Source organism: Mangifera indica, chromosome 17 (assembly GCF_011075055.1).
Source record: "Mangifera indica cultivar Alphonso chromosome 17, CATAS_Mindica_2.1, whole genome shotgun sequence".
NCBI classification, from domain to species: Eukaryota; Viridiplantae; Streptophyta; class Magnoliopsida; order Sapindales; family Anacardiaceae; genus Mangifera; species Mangifera indica.
The window spans coordinates 3,477,803-3,497,953 of NC_058153.1; the positions used below are offsets into that span (position 1 = coordinate 3,477,803).

At 33.3% G+C, this 20,151-nt stretch overlaps 5 protein-coding genes and 2 non-coding genes across 11 annotated transcripts; 6 read left to right on the top strand and 1 right to left on the bottom strand.

Moving 5' to 3' along the window:
* Positions 1-84: 84 nt before the first annotated feature.
* On the bottom strand, positions 85-1,971 carry LOC123200466 (60S ribosomal protein L31). Its single transcript, XM_044615657.1, has 3 exons — positions 1,824-1,971; positions 1,539-1,656; positions 85-534 (listed from the first exon to the last, which is right to left on the bottom strand). Exons 2-3 carry the CDS (start codon positions 1,619-1,621, stop codon positions 255-257), a joined length of 363 nt encoding a protein of 120 aa, XP_044471592.1. The 5' UTR covers positions 1,622-1,656; positions 1,824-1,971; the 3' UTR covers positions 85-254.
* A 60-nt stretch (positions 1,972-2,031) lies between these two features.
* LOC123200465 (F-box/LRR-repeat protein At4g29420-like) lies at positions 2,032-5,730 on the top strand. 3 transcript variants are annotated; one of them, XR_006498580.1, is made up of 3 exons: positions 2,032-2,510; positions 3,355-4,397; positions 4,470-5,730. XR_006498580.1 is itself a non-coding variant. In XM_044615656.1 (2 exons), the coding sequence occupies exons 1-2, from the start codon at positions 2,054-2,056 to the stop codon at positions 4,245-4,247; spliced, it is 1,350 nt and encodes a 449-aa protein (XP_044471591.1). In that variant the 5' UTR covers positions 2,032-2,053; the 3' UTR covers positions 4,248-5,730. The 3 variants fall into 3 exon arrangements, 1 of the variants encoding a protein (XP_044471591.1); XR_006498581.1 differs by having other exon boundaries at positions 4,479-5,730; XM_044615656.1 differs by having other exon boundaries at positions 3,355-5,730.
* Positions 5,731-7,389: 1,659 nt separating this feature from the next.
* Positions 7,390-9,279, top strand: LOC123200096 (60S ribosomal protein L28-1-like). The gene is made up of 4 exons (XM_044615208.1): positions 7,390-7,521; positions 7,658-7,818; positions 7,905-8,068; positions 8,962-9,279. Exons 2-4 carry the CDS (start codon positions 7,671-7,673, stop codon positions 9,100-9,102), a joined length of 453 nt encoding a protein of 150 aa, XP_044471143.1. The 5' UTR covers positions 7,390-7,521; positions 7,658-7,670; the 3' UTR covers positions 9,103-9,279.
* On the top strand, positions 8,359-8,450 carry LOC123201224. Its single transcript, XR_006498784.1, has one exon. It is a non-coding gene; the product is annotated as a small nucleolar RNA R24 (small nucleolar RNA).
* On the top strand, positions 8,503-8,595 carry LOC123201225. Its single transcript, XR_006498785.1, has one exon. It is a non-coding gene; the product is annotated as a small nucleolar RNA R24 (small nucleolar RNA).
* A 2,212-nt stretch (positions 9,280-11,491) lies between the features above and the next one.
* LOC123200102 (histone acetyltransferase type B catalytic subunit-like) lies at positions 11,492-15,280 on the top strand. 2 transcript variants are annotated; one of them, XM_044615217.1, is made up of 10 exons: positions 11,492-11,648; positions 11,756-11,797; positions 12,313-12,422; positions 12,591-12,659; positions 12,784-12,822; positions 12,903-12,979; positions 13,098-13,182; positions 13,868-13,949; positions 14,078-14,238; positions 14,361-15,280. In XM_044615217.1, the coding sequence occupies exons 1-10, from the start codon at positions 11,570-11,572 to the stop codon at positions 15,021-15,023; spliced, it is 1,407 nt and encodes a 468-aa protein (XP_044471152.1). In that variant the 5' UTR covers positions 11,492-11,569; the 3' UTR covers positions 15,024-15,280. The 2 variants fall into 2 exon arrangements, with proteins under 2 accessions (XP_044471152.1, XP_044471153.1); XM_044615218.1 differs by lacking the exon at positions 12,591-12,659.
* Positions 15,281-16,713: 1,433 nt separating this feature from the next.
* On the top strand, positions 16,714-19,364 carry LOC123200197 (40S ribosomal protein S15a-5). Of its 2 annotated transcripts, XR_006498521.1 has the most exons (4): positions 16,714-16,886; positions 18,608-18,768; positions 18,956-19,162; positions 19,196-19,364. XR_006498521.1 is itself a non-coding variant. In XM_044615345.1 (3 exons), the coding sequence occupies exons 1-3, from the start codon at positions 16,757-16,759 to the stop codon at positions 19,052-19,054; spliced, it is 390 nt and encodes a 129-aa protein (XP_044471280.1). In that variant the 5' UTR covers positions 16,714-16,756; the 3' UTR covers positions 19,055-19,364. The 2 variants fall into 2 exon arrangements, 1 of the variants encoding a protein (XP_044471280.1); XM_044615345.1 differs by having other exon boundaries at positions 18,956-19,364.
* Positions 19,365-20,151: the final 787 nt, after the last annotated feature.

Sequence of the window (20,151 nt, forward strand, 5' to 3'; positions counted from 1 at the left end):
AATGATAATTTCTGGGGAAGTATACCTATCTTAGACGGTAACACTTATTATTTTAAAAGTCTTATTTTAAGTGTGCATGAATGATAAGCTAAAACTCAGAAGTTACTGTATTCGGTAAAACCCAAAGTGCTCAAGTCAAAATAATCTAAACAACAATAGAACAGATAATGAAAAACACTAGTCTTTGTCATGACTTAAAAACAATTGCCAAAATCTCATGTAAAGATATCCTGTCAAAAACAAAGATTGATGATTCATTCATCATCTTCAATGACCTTGGTGCCAAGGCCCTTCAATCCTTCTGCTGGGATCTCTGCAACAGTCACAAGAGAATAAAGCTCTTCCTTGGCATCTTCATCATCATTCCTCTTGCGAGCAATGCGAACCCTAATCCTCCTTGGGACACTTCGGATGCCCCTGCTCCAGATATGCTTGTTTAGTTTCACATCAACCCTCACATCCTTGGTCCCCATGGCTTTCTCTGCAAATTTCCTGATCTCCTTAATGGCCTTTGGTGCCTTCTTCTTAAATGTGCTGTTTCCAGAATTAAAGAATAAGAATTACTCAACTATTGAATTCAAATGGAACAACAAATTATCAAGCCAACTAGAAAAATGAAACAATACACAAGTTAACATGCTCACATTAGTCTGTCAATAGCATCAAACAGAAGGCTATGAAAATAAAAAACCTTCTTATCATAAAGAATGAAAAGGTAAGAGAATAAAAGTCAGCAAAACAGCTTTTCTATGAAAACAGTACTGATGAACTTGCTGAATTATCATCCCACTACATCCTCCAGCTCCAACAACTTTGAATTGCAGTTGTTTATTCAAAGATAATGCATGATAGGGAGATTAAATCTTATTGATTTTCCCTTTCATTCTAGCAATTTTACTTTTCTCTAAAAATAAAGATTATATAGTAAATAAATAGACAGATAACGAAAAGAATAATAGAGTAAAAATATCTACTTTTTATCAAAAGAAATCTTTCACATCCAAATTTGAAAGAAAACTGAACACCATGGTCTGCCCAATTTATTAAACACTGGAATTTGATGCTCCACTCAAACCTCAGTAGTCAGAAAGACATCCTATGCTACCACATCCCTCTTTCCCTCTGAAAGTGTACCCTAAAGCTCCACATAAACCACCGCATTGACAATCTTCTAACCAAATATCAAAACCTAAATCAGCCAAGCTTAACATAATAATCCATAATTTAACAACCAATACCACAGTAGGCCTGCAAATCACAAATATACCAATAGCAAATTGACCATTATGAATCACCCAAAAATCATTACATCCAGCATGATACAAAATTTTTGAACCACACCACTATGTCCCTCCAATTTTCTCTGGTCAATCACAACCCCGACTCATCAACTTGTCGATCAAAGTAACGCATTTATAACTGTATCACAAGCCAATAATATATCTAAAGAAGGCCATAATAAAGAGAAAAACAAACATGAAGCTAACTAGCATATCAAATGTAACAGACAGACTGAATAAAAAGTAGAATTCACTGACCAGCCATGTAAGCGCTTGTGAAGATTGATGGTGTACTCTCTGGTCACCACCTCCTCTTTTCTTCCCTTGACCTTCTCCACCATTTTCACTCTCCTGCTCTCTCTTCAACTGCACGTACCTGCATTCATTCATTCAACTGTCACATCAAAATCACCACAAAACCTCACTAAATACAAAATCAGAATAACATATTTTAGTAGTTAAAAATGCTTTATGAGAGGTCTCATGCGAAGAAACAGATGATTAAGCTTTTAAGTGCTGAAAAATAAAGGCGTTGACAGAAACCTTGGAGTTGGAGTTGAAGGAACGCAGAAACTGAGAAGAGAGGCAAATGAAGGGGCGAAAGCTGAACTAAAAAAGAAAGAGACGAAACCCTAGTTTGCATATCGTAATAAAGCTCTATAATCGTCTTTCAGTTGGGCTGGGCTAACTTTGGGCCTGGACATTTTAGGTATTTCAGAAAACAAAAAGAAGATTTAAGAAGAGGTACACGTGAGATCACGTGCTAGATCAAAATGGCGGAGTATCTTCCAGATCCTTTGATTCTCGATATCCTGAGTCGACTCACCGATTCCTCCGACATAGCTCGGTGTCAAGTCGCCTCCAAAACCTTAAACTCTATCGCTCAAAATGTTCAACACATTAATCTGGTATGTACGTTGTCTCGCTACCTAAAATCTCGGTCACCGGAGGGCAGACACCGAGTCACACCGTTCAAGACGATCTTTAGCAAACTCGTCCAGAAGTCGCGGCGGCTCGAGTCCATATCCATCGGCGTGGACAAGGCGTTGGCGGGAATCGCGTTCGACGACTTTGAGGACGAGTCTGATGATCTTTTCTTGACCGATATCGAATTTGTGAAGGATTGGTTGCCTAGGGTTTGTGAAGACTTGAGGTTTTTGTCTATTTCTGACTTTTGGGTTCAATCTTGTTGGAGAAAGACGGAGGTTTTGGCTTTGATTTCTTCCTGCTGTAAGTAATTGGAATATTGCTTTCGATCTTTTGTAAATCTTTTTAATGTTGTTTTTTGCGGCCATAGCTCAACCTGCCTTTCACTTGTGAAATTAAATTTTTTTTTACTAGTCTGAACATGCTAAAACTACGAGAATGATGCGTAGCTTTGTTTCTCTTGATTGTTACAAAGTAGATTTACTAACTGGTTAAAGTTATTGTGCCTGTTGGAGCAGTTTCTATGGGTTTTTTCACTCTTTGTTGTTGAGAATAGGGCAAAATTATTTAAGATGGTGGGAGGATGATTTTTTATGAGCATTCACTGGATCATTGATGCCAAGTAGTATTATTTGATTTATAATTGATGTGAAAGTACCCTGATGTGTTCAAATTAAATGCTTTTTTATGTAATATTTGTTGAAAAGCATTTACTTTCCATGTAAATTCTGCAATTACATTAAAATCTTTTTGATGAGTTGGCTAGAGTTCCTGTGTAAACATATGTATAGTTTGAAGAATTTCTTGTTTTTAATTGTGTAGAAATCTAAAATTAGTGGTCTGTAGAAATGCAGCTGAGATTTTAGTTTATGGGCTTGTGTAATTCATTGCATAGAGAAGATGATGTGTGATAATCACTAAATCAAAATGAAAAGAAAGGAAAGAGTAAGAGGAAATAAATTGTTTGGTTTTGGGTATTCCTCATGGAAGCTTAGGGCATTGATCATTATGAACTAGGGACATACCATCAAATATCCAACTAGGCTTCTTTATGATTGTTTATTTCTTTGAACTATTTCTTTTTGATAATTTGATTGATATTTTATCTTATATTAGTAATATTGCTTTTTAATTTATGCATGTTCAGGCCATAAGCTTCTTGAACTTGAGGTGAGAAATGCTTGGCTCTCAGTGGATGGCGTAAATCCAATGCTCAGGCTAACTAGTTTAACATTGGAATTTATAAGACTTGAAGATGAGGACCTAAACAAGGTTAATGAATGTTTCCCTTGTCTACAAGATCTCAATTTGGTTGGAGTTGGAGGACTTAAAGACCCAAAGATTCATATGTTGCACCTTAAAACATGTCTATGGACGGTATCAAATGCCCCCCTTTCTCTGTCTATAGTTGCACCCAACCTAATTGAACTGAAACTTAAATGTATAAAACCAAAACTCCTTGTTCTTGAAACTCCTTTGTTGTCTGATTTCTATCTATCACTTGAAAAAGCGAGTAATGTTAGAGTTAAAGAGTTTCAGAATTTGCAGAACCTTCAGCTGGAATCTTCGAGCTTCTGTTACATCATCGATGCATTTCCTTTGGGTAATACAATTAAGAAGTTAAAGGTGGACTTGTTGAAATCGACTGAGCCTGAGACAATCAGAAAGTTTGACCTGGGGGCATTGTTCAATGTCTTTCCAAATGTGAAATCTCTTACTTTGGGCCCTAGGGCTTGGTCACAAGTGGAGACCTGCTTTTGCAAAGAAGGTTTAGAAAATCAGACTGGAATGAAGGAGCTGACAGAAATTATGGCACACTTGGTTATAGATGATATTGATGTAACATTGTCTATCATATTCTGCATTTTGGATAAATGCACCAATTTGTCTTCCGTGGCTTTGTTAATCTACCGGGAAGTAGATTCCAGCATCGCTAATAAGCTCATATCTAGATGTACAGTTGATCATCCAAAAATTAGATGGAGATGGGGCATGTGGAAGGAAGGAACAGAAGACACCTGGCTTTCTGATGACATCTGATTTTGCAACTCAATTCTCTGAGAAGAAAATGAATGGGGCTTCTTCTGTTAGAGCTGCATTATAGGAGTTTGGGAAGAATTGAATGGTGTAGTGTTCTGCAAGCCTGAATATTTGTTGTGCATTACAATTGGTTGAATTACAGTTTACCCGGTTAGTGCGTTCTGCCTCTAAAAGAGCCGTGTGAATGAATCAACTGTATGCCTCATTTTCATTTGTTTGCAGTTTTTGCAGGGGGGAGGGAAAGAAGATCGTGCTGGATTTGAGCTGAGTCGAGTTTAAGTTTGAGTTTGCTCGAATTTAGCTCGGCTCTAAAGAGTTAAAACTCAAGCTCAATACGAAGAGTCAAGCTCTTGTTCGATTCATTACTTTAGTAAAATTAAATTTAAACTAAGTTATGTTTTCTAATAACATGGAAAGGAGTTGATATTTGATAAGAAATGAATTGAGAAAGACTATTTATAATAGGTTTGTTGAGTAGTACATATTACTTTCATCTGTGTGGGACAGTAGAATTGGGTTTAGTGTATATTTATAGGGGTTGGAGTGAATAATTGAATATGTGCCTTTTCAATGTGGGCAACAGAGATTTGAAAAAGTCTCATATTGGAAAGACATATTCAAATGCATACTCTACCCATTATAAGTACAGGCTCAAAATATTCTATTGTTCCACCTGTGATATGAAGTAATGAACCCATTCATTATAGTCTTCTTCATTTCATTTTTCTTAGCAAATAAACTTTTATACATGTTTTTTATTAGAAAACATAAATTAAAAACAATTTCTTATAATTAAAAAATGGAAACTTTTCTCAAACTCATGAGAAGCTTGAATATTTTTAAAACCATAGATTGAGCTGGGGTTTGAGCTAAAGCCATAGCAACTCATTCTAGGCTTGATCTGTTGAGCTTGCCCGAATCCAGCCCTAAGGGTAAAAAGGAATCAAAGGTTGAGATATTAATTTTTTTGGTCACATTTTTAGTCGTCAATAAATATCTAGTCACCATTTTCTTCAACATATATTTTTAGTCATATTTATGTTTGATTTCTTTTTAAATATGAAAGTTATTTGGTTGGATGTTTGATCGGCTAGTCAATGACTTTTTGCCAAAAAAAAAAAGCAAAAAATGTGATTGGTTGGCTGACTAAGGATCTGGCCAACAACTTTCTTAGCAAAAAATGGTTGATTGGTTGGCTAAGTATTCAATCAAACAACTTTCATTTTTAAAGGGAAGTCAAACATAAATGTGGGTATAAATATATATTAAATAAAATAATTACTGGATATATATAAACGGTTGAAAATGTGGTTAAAATAACAAATGACCCTCTAAAAGGGTCTTGAATTTCTGAACTTGTATATTGTTATGGATTCTTAGTTGTTACCTTTCATGTATGTAGTCTCACAGCTTTTTTTTTTAACTTAAAAAAGAGAACAATAATTTTTACACATCAAGTAATTATATTGCTTACATTTGCCGAGGACTGCGTTTCTTTTTATTCAATTATGTGAATACAAATTCATAATTTTCTCTAATTCTGATTTATCAATAATTATATATTGTTGACTATTAAACCTTCATTTGATGAAGGGATTATCTGTAAAACCCGTATTTTGGTATCCACATAAAACACTTTATTTTCTAACTGAAAATACTGTTTATTTAATTGAATTTTTCATTCATTTTCCTTTTTGTCCCTAATCAACCCAGATTGGAGAAATACAGTTGAATTTTGGAACAACAAATGAAAAAAAAAAAAATAGAAAACCATAGGAGAGAAAGAAAAAGGTTGGCTTAGACCAGATCAATTGTGCGTTCTCAAACTTAACCTGAACCTAATAATAATTATATCAAAATCTTTTAATTTTAATCGGATTTGAACTATATTCAAGTCAATCAAATCAATTTAATATAATCTGATTTAGTCCATGTCTGTCAATTGTTTCTACTCTTCAGAGTGTTTTAATTTCTTTATTGTTTACCAATCAAGGAATCTGTTGCAAAAAAATTGAGGAATTCGAAATATTTTTTTTATTGAGAGTGTTGTCTCATTTTGTCGAGGAGACAAAGAAGAAGAGATGTGCGACAAGATGTATATTGGAGAAGAAGAACCAAGTGGAAGAAATGTGCAGTGAGATGTACATTGGAAAAGAAAGAAATAAAAATTGTGACGGTGACCAAATTAGGGGATAATTAATTAAAATAAATAAATTTTTAAGCGTTCATATGTTTTTAGGCGATCTTAGAAAAGTTTTATCAAAATAAACAAATCGTATTTTTTTTACCTTTTTTACCCTCATGTTGAAAAACCAAGTAAAAATATTTTTTCTGAGAATGTGCGTCGGTTTATGATGGTTATGATAGTAGCTAGGGATTTTACAGTGAAATCCTAAATATGTCGAATTATGTATTTGAATATTTTGAGCGCTTAAAATGATGTAGTTTCGATGTTAATGGATGTCTGGAAGTATAGCCGTTGAGAGACAAAAACGCAAAAAGTGAACAGTGTCACACAAACTGCGCAAATCGCATAAACACTGTTCACACCGCGCAAATACTGTTCACTACACAAACCGCTTGCAAAATCGTGCAAAAAAAAATACTGTTCACAGACTATAATATCACTTTTGCGTGATGAGAACAGTATTTTGCGGTGCAAACAGTGTTTGCGCGATTTGCGTGGCATTGTAAATTTGCGCAGTTTGCATGACACTGTAAATTTGTGCGCTTTTGTCTCTCAACGGCTATACTTTCAGACATCTATTAATATCGAAACTACATCATTTTAAATGTTCGAAACATTCAAAAACATTCATATACATAATTTGACATATTTAGGGTTTCAGTGTAGAATCCCTAGTCACCATCGTAACCACCATAAACCGACGTACATTCTCAGAAAAAATATTTTTACTTAGTTTTTTAACATAAAGGTAAAAAGGGTAAAAAAAATACGGTTTGCGTATTTTAGTAAAACTTTTATAGGGTGGCCTAAAAATGTATAAACGCTTAAAATTTTGTTTATTTTAATTAATTTCCCACAAATTAGAAAGAGGAATATTAAGATTTTTTTTTTAAAAAAATTGTAGTAAAAATTTAAAATTAGATCATTAAAATTACTTAAATACCATTACGAGGGAAAAGTGTCGGACGCTTTCATTTGGGCTTCATACCTTCACGTTTAATTAGGGTTTTGGATGAGTATATAACTACCATTTGAGCTCATTTCTCTGCCTTGGCAGCCTTAGATCCTTTCACTCTCTCAGCCGCCGTATGTCTTCATTTCCCTCTTTGTGCTGCTTCTAACACGATTATAATTCCCATTTCATGATTTTCCATTTAACGATATGATATTTTTCCAGTTTTATTCTATCATGTAACATCTCTGATCTTTCATTTGTGCTCAGGTGATACAGAGGAATGGCGACAGTTCCAGGTCAGTTGATTTGGGAGATCGTGAAGAAGAACAACTGTTTCTTGGTGAAACAGTTCGGCAATGGCACTGCTGGCGTTCGGTTCAGCAAGGAATCCAATAACCTTTATAATCTCAACTCATACAAGCACTCAGGTCCGCCCGTAACTACCTACTTAAACGCTTATTTGGTTTTTGTTAGATTTTAGTGCTGATTTGTTTGACTTACATGACGAAATTAGGGTTGGCGAACCGCAAAACCGTGTCTATTCAGCCAGGTGACAAAGATCTGTCTGTCGTTCTGGCTACCACTAAGACCAAGAAGCCGAACAAACCTGCTCTTTTACTTCAAAAGTCCGTCATGAGAAAGGAGTTCCCCAGGATGGCCAAGGCTGTTGTCAATCAGGTACTTTTCCTTTTTAATTTGGACTGTTTAATATCTCTATTTTTTCATATCTTCAAGCATTTGAGTGTTATTTTTCCATGTAAAGTATGTTGTGCATGGTTGGTTTAATTGTTTAAAAAGGTTTTTACTTTTCATTGCCAATCCTCTTTTATTAAGGAACGCCTGTGTTTTAAACTTATATGAACTAAATGCCCTGGCTTCCATGTAATGTTTCTTTGGATTTAATTCGCTTGAATTTAACTTTGGAGCTGTAATGTTTTTTTGGATTGAGATTACTCGAATTTAACTTTTGGGCTGTGATGAGAAGCTAACATGTAAGAAGACCTCTCTTGCAGTGGATCTTCTATGAAATATATTTTGTTACGCTTGGCTTCTGAGCTTTATTTGGCTTGTTTGAATTCTTTGGTCTTTGGGGTTCTAAAATTCTTAACTTGTGAGCTACAATGAGAAATTAACATGAAAGAAAACCTACTCTTGTTGTGGATCTTCAATGAAATATAATTTGTTAAGTTTTGCTTCTAAGCTTTACTTGGAATATTGCAATTCATTGGCTTTGATGACTACTGGAATTTAACTTTCAAGCTATTTTTAGAAGTTAACATGTTAGAAGACCCCTCTTGTCATGGATTGAAATATAATTTGTTATATAATGTGATTTTGTGATTTTGAATTAAAGATAAAGTAATTTGTGACACTAAAAATTTTTAACTTTCAAACTATGATGGGAAATTAACAGGTAAGAGGATACCTCTTGTTATGGATCTTCAAGGAAATATACTTAATTATACTTGGCTTCGTGAGAAGCACTTGACCATTGTGTGCTTGTAATTAGTTTGCCTAGTGTCTGTTTTATGCTGCCTTTATTAATAATTTCTTGCATGCCAATATTTCAGGTTGCTGATAACTACTACAGGCCTGATTTGAAGAAGGCAGCCCTTGCAAGGCTCAGTGCTGTTAACAGGAGCCTTAAGGTTGCCAAATCTGGTGTCAAAAAGAGGAACAGACAGGCTGTGAAGATCAGCTGCAGGAAGTGAATGTAGTTTGAATATGTCATGCCTTGTTTGCAAAATGGTTTTTATTTAGTTTTTAGAGCTAAGAATTTTCATTTTTTTTACATTTATCAATACTGGAGAGATTATCCCCTTCTAGGCTTCTACCATGCTGGTAAGGGTAAAATCTAGATTTTGAATTACATTTGTGGTTTTTAAGCATCTTCTCATTGTGCAATTTCAAGTTTGGAGAATTATTTAACTATAAATTCTGAAAAATAAACATGCAAAAGACGATAAGCAAGGCAACTTTTTCATATGCCTAATTCATAGATATATAGGTTCCATACTCATCAGATATCCATACTTTAATTACTATTATACATTCAATCATTGATTCATTGTTTATAAAACTAGAATCAACCATCAACAAGAAGAACAAGAGGTACCAAACGACTGTAAAGGTGTCCTGTTGCCATATTGCCACCACCATGCGGACAACCTGACCCAGATTAAGGCAAATCAATGGATGGTACTCATTTACGAACACAATCCTTGCAAGTGATTATGCTCTGAGGGCAGAAGAAAGGGACACCATTTGTATCATGAACCATATTCATGTTCTGAAACGAAGCTTACTTAACCCTTGCAAGGCATCGTTGCAGAAAGCACGTTCTAAATCCACCCAATAGGTAAATTGTGCGTCTATCGGTTCATTTAGTTCATAAATTTATCCATATCCTTCGTGTAACTCTTCATCAAGTCATATATGGTAGTCAACCACTTTATCAAATCAATTTCTTCACAAACTTAATGTTCAGTGTGTCAAAATTGATCGAAATGTATACCTTCAAACAATTAGACAATGTCATGTAATTTTATTTATTATACTTTCCTATAAATAAATATAAAACCACACAAGAATAAGTTATCAATATATATACCCAATTATTAGATATTTACAAGTTAACATCGATATTTCATGTATCAATTATTTAATAGATATAATCACAATTCATATTGCAATGCAATAACATTATCAATATATATCCCCAAACTATATGTAATGAATATATACATACACAATATATAATACATATATGATAAATCAAGATGGTTAAAAAAAAAAATTGACCATCATAATTGGATGACATCATTATAGAAAAACATTTATATTTGAAATATTTCTTTTAATGGTTGTTAAGGTTCAGACAAATCATCTTTGTTGCATTTAAATAGTTTTTTGTTTGAGTGTAGAGTTTGATTATATCTAAAGAACATTTCCACAAGGTTAACTAAAGTCATCATGCGGCATACCCTTGCAATTGAAGTGCAAGGGGACAAAGTCTCTTTGTGTGGGTCTCATTGCTTGATTAGTGGGTTGGGGAGAGGGGGTCGCTCCTTGTAGGGGTGTGGGATAGAGCCCTCTAATGAAAATTTAATGAGAAATTTACATGTAATTATGTTGTCCAAAATTCTTATATGAATATGTGGTTATATCTCTTTTATCCTACAATAAAGTATCAAATAATTTGATTAATTCTTATAATATTTTTATATAATCAAATATGTTCGCAACAAAAAAGATAAATTTTGAAAAAGAAAAACTTGAATATATATTCATTTTAACAAATCTTTCACACATTTCATGCACATACCATGCAAGTCATGCTCACATACTAGATGCAAATAAAGCAAGGTACAAAAATTGAGAAAAACATAGATTTATATGTTTGATTTCACTATTACTTATTTGTAACCCTAACCCAAAAAAAATCCCAATCAATTATATTTTATGAAGACTATAATTAAAAAGTTGTAATATCATATCAATGGCATCTCTATTTTCAATGAAATACTAAGTAAATCTCCCTAACTTAAGCAATACAAGATGAAGATAAACAATTTACTAATATTTTTTTCTTTTTTGCATGAAAAATGAACAAAATGCTTAAAATCGATGATAAAAAGATAGTATTTGCAACAATTACGTGCGGGTTTATGGGTTTTGAGATAGTTAAACTAAGTAAAAGACAATTTTATGAAGGGGTGATTACATCTAATCTTAGTATGTTAATCACAAATGTATAACAATTAGTAGAAGATTATTTTTGTATAAACCCTTTGAAAAATAGTTATTTTAATTAATTAAATAATACTATATGTATATAATTAGATACACACATGATATACTATTATACGATTAGATATTATTTTATCTTTAATTTAAAATTACACACATTTATTAAATTATATATTCAAAACTATACCCAAGTATATATATATTTTAATTAATTACTTTTTAAATTTACAAAGTAAAGAGAGAGCTTTACATAACTGGGTCGGGTCAAGGTCGGACCGGAAAAGCGGCCCATAATGGTGCTCCAGACAGAGTAACTTCCACAACTCCAGTCTGTATATATAGTCTGAAAGTAATCTCCGTTTGTACACTACAATTTCCCGCCTCAATTTTTCTCATTTCCCGCTCTACCAAACCCTAATTCTTCCAGAAATGGCCCAAAAGAAACAACCGTCCGCCGATCCCGTCACCGAACCCAAGAAGAGGAGGCGTGTTAGCGTCGCTGACGTTGGTCAGCATACTCGCCTCCGATTTCACATCTATTTTTTTTATTATTTGACAGAAAATACTGTTTTGGTGTTTAGCTTAGCTAAATTTCTACTGCCTTTTCTGTGTCAGATGCTGGAGTTGAGGCTAAAGACTGCATCAAAATTTATCTGGGTACGGCTTTAATTTAATTAAGCTTATATGATAAATATGTTTTTACATTTCAAGGTAAATTTATTTTCGTTTGATTCAAAACCTATCACTTTCGTTTTTTATGATTAGTCTGTTTCCATCTTGATGCTGCTAAATGCGCGGAGTTAAATTTTTTTATTTTGTTGTTTGCATTATTGCCGAAAAGTTTTGGTTTTATCTATTTATTTCTGGATTTGTTTCTTCCTTAATCTAATATGCCATATATAAGATAGGAACGGCCGAGTTTGAATTGATTTCTATTTTCATATTTACAAATTATTTAATCAGAATAATTAGTCCCAATGAGTAAGCTCATATTTCTTAACTAGCGAAGCTCTTTAGCTTGCTAAGTCGGCCTTTTTTTAAATTTGCAGCATATGATGAAGAGTTAATTTCCCTTTTTCCTTGCATTTTTGTAAATATTCTGATGTTGGTCCTTTTTTTTGGTCAAAGTTTTGATTTGGCACACATTTTTATTTTGATTGCTCAAATTCTAGTGTCTAGCAAAGAAGAAGTGGGTGTTTCAGACAGTTTCTGCATTAATCCAGTTGACTTGAATAGCTTTTTTGATGAAGATGGGAAAATATACGGTTACCAAGAGTTGAAGGTAATCTATAGATGTCTTCCCCTGAAGCTTACGGGTATTTTTCAAGCTACATTCAATGATAAAAGCGTTCATAATTTTAATATTAATTATCACTTTGTATCAATTGTCAATGAGTTCATGAATTCTGTCATAATTTTTTTTTTTGTAACGTGATATGTTTTTTTGTAGATAACTGTATGGGTTAGCATGATATCATTTCATTCATATGCTGATATAACCTTTAAGAGCACATCTGATGTAAGTACTGAAATTTATTTATGGCCAACTAGAATCAAAGTGGTGTTAAATCTGCTTCATTTTCTTTTTTTTTTTTTGAATATTTTTCGTATTGTTTTATTTTAAATTTATTTGGTGTTGCTAGAGGGGCAAAGGGATTACAGATTTGAAATCTGCCCTTCAGGTATGTGCTGATTTTTCATATAAACCTTTCATTTGATTGTTTATATCCTTGGGACTTTATAAACTAGTGATTTTCTACAGAGTATTTTTGCTGAGACTCTTGTCGAGAGTAAAGATGACTTCCTTCAAACTTTTTCTACAGAAACTCATTTTATTAGGTACTGTGCCTTGGGACATTTGCTTACTAGGTTCTAAGGATCAATTAACTCTCTGTCCATTTGGTGTTGGCTTCTGGTTTATTTGTGAGTTGAGACTACCTCTTATTACTATTCTCAGATCTGCTGTCTCAACCGGGGAAGTGATACAACACAAGGCTTCCAATGAACATAGCCATGTAGAACAGGCTGTTTCTGATCTGGAGGTAATTTATATTTATATATTTTCAAGTTTATAATACTGAGAAAAGAAGCTCTAGTATGAATTTTTGTTCACTGCCAGCTATGTGTGCTTTGTAAGCGGTTCATAGTTTCTCTACACATTCAAAGACATTAGTGATTAATAAGTGAACTCGATCCATTGTGAAAGCAAAAGTTCCTCCATGTGGAAATTCGGTGGCCCTAGTTCATTATGTCAAGCTTCAAAAGAAGCATTGGAACTGATCGCACAGGGGAAGGGGGGAGGGGTGCTAAGCTGCCACAATATATAGATCACAATTGTCAGTTTCTGTCCAGTTTCAGTCCCATCTGGCAGCATCACCACAAAGTGAGCTTTTGGGGAAAAAAATTGTCTTTGGATTTACTTTTTTCTCCTTATTTGTGTTGCTTTTTGTAGGTGGGATACTGGGGTTGAGATGCTGTAGTTGATCAATTCCCCGTGATATAAATGTTGGGGAAGGATCTTGGAGACTTTTGAAAAATAATTTTAATGGAAGTAATCAGCATATTATCTTTTGGATCCTTTTTAAGGATTAGATATGCTTTGTTTTAGAACATGATTATAGTTCATGATACGAATAGTTTCTCTTTCTTCTGTCCTCAGTATATTCACTTGCAAGGATTGTGTTTGTAAATGAGTACCATCCATTGAAATGCCTTAATCTGGGTCAGGTTGTTCGCATGGTGGTGGGCAATATGGCAACAGGACACCTTTACAGTTGTTTGGTACCTCTTGTTCTTCTTCTTGTTGATGGTAAATTTCTCATCTGTAAGGCCTAGGAAAGCAATGCTTATTGCATTATTCTATATTGTATTCTTATTCTTCTTAGTTGCTGTCTGAATTTAACTCTGATTTCTAATCGTCCTTTTTATCTCAATTAGGAAGCAATCCTATTGATGTTACTGATCCAAGATGGGAATTATATCTCTTGATCCAGAAAAAAGAGGATCAGCAAGGAGACATTCAAAATAGACTGCTTGGTTTTACTGCACTATATCGGTTTTATCATTATCCTGATAGTACACGCATTCGACTCAGTCAGGTTCACTTCTCTTATTGCTAGACTTCAGTCAGTTTGGACGAATAAGGAGTCCAATTGGTCTTTTCTTCTAAGCAGTCAGATATTTGATTAAGCAAGATAATGAAATACCTCCTTGATTGCAGATTTTGATATTGCCTCCTTACCAACGCAAGGGTTATGGCAGTTACCTTGTAGAGGTGCTCAGCAATGTTGCAATAGCTGAAAATGTTTATGACTTTACAGTTGAAGAGCCATTAGATTCCTTTCAGCATGTGCGCACTTGTGTTGATATAAAACACCTGCTTGCTTTTGAACCAATCCGACTAGCAATTAATTCAGCTGTTCTGAGTCTGAAGGAAGGAAAGCTTTCCAAGAAAATCCATGCCCCTCAATTTGTGCCACCTCTCAGTGCAGTAGACGATGTCCGGAAAACACTGAAAATCAACAAGAAACAGTTTCTCCAGTGTTGGGAGATTTTGATATATCTTAGCCTTGGACCTGCCGACAAGTGTATTGAGGATTACTTTACAATCATTTCAAATCGTGTGAGAGCTGATATCCTAGGAAAAGATTCTGGGACTGCTGGGAAACGCTTGATTGATGTCCCTACCACTTACGATCAGGAGACGTCGTTTGTCATGTTCAGGTCAAAGGATAGTGAACCTAGTAGCGTCCAGATGGATACAACTGAGACAAATCAGGAACAGCAGCTGCAACAGTTGGTTGACTTACGGATCAAGGAGATCAAGTTAATTGCACAAAAGGTGTCTCTGGGCTGTGCTTTAAGTGTCACTGCTAAAGAATAGTCTTTTGAGGTCCTTTTGTAGGTTAACATGAACCATGATTAGTCTGTAAGTAAATGATGACCTACCCGACATTCACATTACACTCTTTCTCTGCCTCTTGTCTAGGTCCATCAGTACCCTCTTCTAGATATATTGTTGTTGTGAAGTTTCAAGATTAATTAGAAATAGCGAACAATATTATCTTTTTAAATTTAATGTAAGGTTCACCAATTTGTTGTGCTTCGAAACATTCTGAAATGATGCTTTTCTTGCCTCAAGTGTAATTGTCACATAAAGAGGGATTATTTGTCGTACCACATCCCATTGATGGAACTTTCAAGCTTTTATGGTTCTGTGAATATACTTTTGCTTTAGGTTTATAAGCGGACTGGAGCTCAGTAACTTCACCAAAGCCTTGCACCTTGTGTATACTAAATAAATATATGCAAAATCTCCATGAATAATATCATTTTACCCATTCTTGCATAATATCATAGAACCCCTTTTATAAAATATAATTTTACTTTTTTATGGGTATAAATTAGCTTATTAGAGTATACTATGACTACCTCTTTTATACGGCTGATTAATATGTTTTCAACCGCAATCTACTTTAAAACCTTATTAATTATTAATAAAAATAATAACTAAGCCAAATATATAATTAATTACTTAGATTAAGAGAAGTTTCACGCTTGATTTTATGTCTTTTGAGTAAGAATTTGATAATAAATTTGTTGGAAGTGAAATTTGGATAATGAAGAGTGTTAGGGTTTTTATGAGGGTGGGAAGATAAGAATGAGGGTAGACTTGTCATTATGTCAGATGTTAGATTATTTCAACCTCAGAAATATTTGACTAAAATCGTATATATACCTCATCAAATAAGATGAATTTAATTAATTAACCCATAATCAATAAACATTAAAAAAAAAAAATTCAAATGACTTTCACACTCAAGGTTTGATGCATACCTAACTTTTCATTAGCTAATTATCAAAAATTTAAATACTTATTTATCTATTAAATTTTACTGTTCCTATCAATAGTAAAATTATCATTTAACAAAAATATTTAAAAAATTAAAAATTTATCACATTTTCACCCTTAAGTTTAAAAATTAATAAATTCTCCTTATTTAAAGTTTGAAAAACTTACATTTTCCTTTAAGGTTTTTTCAACATGTTGTTGGCACCCGAACACAGTGGCATTCTCCATCTCTCCTAGGTTTTCTTTCAGTTGTGCTTCATTTTTAACCATTATTGATCGATAAAACTGATCGATAAAGACGAATAATTCATCTCTAGAAGAGGACACGTCTTTATCGAGGATGGGCAAAAATAGAACAAGAGGAAGAGAGAACACGATCGTTGTGGCCACCAACCACAGACAACGATGGTTGGAAAAATCTAGGAAGAATATTTATTTTTCAAATTTTAGGTAGAGTGTATTTGTTATGTTTTTAAACTTATAGAAAAATATGATAAAATTTTAGTTTTTTTAAATATTTTTATTAAATAATAATTTTATCTTTGATAAGAACAATAAAATTTAATAGATTGGTAGGTATTTAAATTTTTAATGGTTTATGCTGGGAATTTGGGGAAAAAAATAAATTGACAGGGAGCAACAATCTGTCAGGGTTGACAATTCCCCTTCGGGTTTGCTAAAATTAACTAAAATGCCACTTCATGATAAAATTAAACCCCTTCTTGTCAGGCGAGGCAGCCTTCGCGGTTTTGCAGTGAGGAGAGATGGGGAGGAGGATATTAAACGACGCGTTGCGAGCTATAGTGAATGCAGAGAGGAGAGGCAAATCTGATGTTGAGCTGAAACCAATCTCTACTGTGATGTCCTCTTTTCTTAATATCATGAAATATCGAGGTAAATATAATCTTCTATTCCTTTTCACCCTTTTTAATTGCGTATTTTGATTGTTCAGATTAAATTTATATACCTTGTGGATGAAAATAGTGGCACTAATGACGCACAGCAATAATTTTCTCTGTGTCGAACAACTAATATTTTCCGTTGAATATGGAATCGAGAAGGACACTTTCATGATTTGAAATTCTGTGAGGTGGCTGAGGAAAAAGTATAGACTTAAAGCAGGTTTAGGGTTGTGCAATATATAATGTTCAATCTGTTGGACTATTTACTCATTTGTTATTTTCTGTTGGGTTTTAATGGGTGCTCGAAATTTTGAAATGCAGTCTTTGAGTATATTGTCTGCCTCTGATCCATGGGCGCTACATTTCTTTTCATTGAAGCAAAATTTTTTGCAGAATATACTAATTTTAATTTAGAATTTTTTTTTTTACCTCGATTATGTAAATGTTGACGCTATCATCCATCAGATGCGTGATGTAAATTTACTAAATTTATTTTTCTGATTTTCTGTTAGAGAAAATGCCAAACCCCTTGTTGATGGAATATAACTTTATCAAACATGTATGTAGGGGGAAGAGGGGTGCTACATGAATTCTTGATGAAACCAAAACCAAGTTACTAATTTGCTGCATTTTTCCAGAAACTGTGTGTATCTAGAAGTTTTAACTTATTCAATTGGAGGGTTAATGCTCATTCCTTAGGTTTAACTTTTACATTTTGAGATATGGAGTCTAACAGTAGAAACAGTAGGATTTATCATGTATCTGGCTATGGCTCATGGGCTTATCCATTATAGGGCTAACCTGAGCCCAGCCCTCGCAAAAAATTACAATTTTATAGATGTTGGTTATTTTTACGACAAAATAAAAATCCTAAATAAATTAAAAAACGTAATCCTCTCTTTTCATCACATCCTCTCTAATCTTTTAAAAAATCTTCAAATGAAATAAATTTTCATATAAAATTTATTTTGTTCTGATTCATAGGGCCTCAGCTTTTTAATTTTTTATTATTATTATCATCATGAGAAACTGTTACCAGCTTATCATTTCTAAATACTATAAATTGTAAATGAAATAATGGATATATGAATATCTTCTGGAATCTCTCAATTTAAAGGCTTTGACAGAGGAAAGTCTTAAGTATTGTTTGTCAACTAGAGAAGACGTGGGTTTATCATGGAAATCTCAGGAATTCCCTGTAATAATTAGATTATGTGATAATGGAAATTTATATGATTATAAAGTTGCTATCTCTTAATATTTTATTGTGGAACATTGATTTATCTCTTTCTTGAAGGGTTGGGCTTGATTAGGCTTTGATACTAATGTCTATTTCCTGCGAGAACCATATCGGGCTGCTTTTAAGTGGGTGGTGACATTGTACCTTTATTTCATGGGGAGACGGGAGTTAAACATGATTCAACGCATAGTTTTGGTCACATATGAATGTTTCCATTTGGTATACTGTCTGCATCTTGGCTTTTCTTTAGCTTGCATTCCTACCAAGCCCTTGAATGGATTTTGAACATTATTCGATGAAGTTGCCTTAATGATATTTTCTTGATAATAAAGTGGCTGTGTTAGCTTCTAGCATGTTCTGTAAACTACTCATTACAATTCTCCAGTGTTGTCTGTGGACTGCACACTTTGAAGTTGTGAGGCTATTGATCAATTTGTTGTAACTTGTTAACTTGGCCCTTTTGCTCCTTACAGGATACATCAAGGATTTCCAAGTTTATGATCCGCATAGGGTGGGGAGGATAACTGTTCAACTACTAGGCAGGGTTAAAGATTGCCGGGCACTCACTTACAGACAGGATATCAAAGCAAAGGATATTGAAAAGTACACCACTCGTACACTTCCTACTCGTCAGGTTTGTTCAAATGTCTCCCTTTTTAGTTCTTTCATGTGTTTACCCTTTTTAGGTATGAATGGTTTGCTGCTAAGAAATGCTGTGTACTGGAAATGTCTGTGGGATCTAACATATTTCCAAAAGAAAAGACATTTTATTGTGGTCTTTTTGTGTGCTCTTTTTCTTTATCTGATTTCTTGCAATGCAGTGGGGTTACGTTGTGATAACAACTCCGGATGGCATTTTGGATCATGAAGAGGCTCAAAGACGAAATGTAGGTGGTCAGGTTCTTGGTTATTTTCATTAGATATCCTTTTTGTCTATCTCAAAACTTTTGGGTGGAGAAGAGTTTGGAAGTGTGGTGCAGCCTGCCCTCACCAGCAAGAATATGTTAAATTATCGGTTCAAATCTTCTGGATCCTGTATCAGTTGCATAATTGAACTGGTCGGATTGTTGCAGAAAGCAATGTTTTCCATACCGTTTACGCTAGATGATTGATTCATGTTGTTCATTTCTTTATGGAATTTTTAAGCGTGCAAAACACTGGTCTAATTTTAGTCAAGCTTAGTTCTGCTGCTATGGATAAAGAAATAAAATCTCAAAACCAGTTGCGTCCGTTGCTCTGGGCCGATTCCATCCTATGATGGGATCTCCACACACAATGATAAACTGAAATATTTATGTGATTCAAAATAAATGATAATTATTATTCAAATATTTTTATATTTTTAATTTTATTTCTTAAAATGTGAAAGATTTGTTTTTTAAATAAAATGTGCATATTAAAGAAATGTGATTATTGAGTTGAATGTATAATATATAGGCCAAATAGCTATTCCCACCCAAGGTTTGATCAAATGACATAATCTCACCTTTAGATTTGTTGAAGTTAATTTTGCGCCCATCTATTAAATTTGTTTAAAAAATCTGTTAAATTTTTATAAAAATATTGAAAAGGCAGTAAATTCTTTGGCTAAATAACATTGTGTTTTCAAAAATTTATTAAATAATTTTTATATCTTTAATTTACATTAATTATAATTTTAAATAAAATTAACAAATATAAATATGTATAATGGTACAATCACATATAATCACATGTTTAAAATAAATTGTACTTTTTTAAAAATTTTAGAGGTGATAATAAAAAATTTTAAGGGGTTTTAAAAAAATTCTAAAAAGGTTTTAAAATGTTTTTGAAAATTTTAAATTTAAATATGTCTTTTAATAGTTTAAAAATTATAATTACACTTTAAAGAAATAAATATATTGCAATCAAATAGAGATATAAATGTCATATTAAAAAAAAAATATTATTAAAATATGTGGGTGAATAGCACTTTTATCACTATTAAAAATATTAAAATATGTCTTTTAAAAATGTTAATTTGTCTCCTATTAAA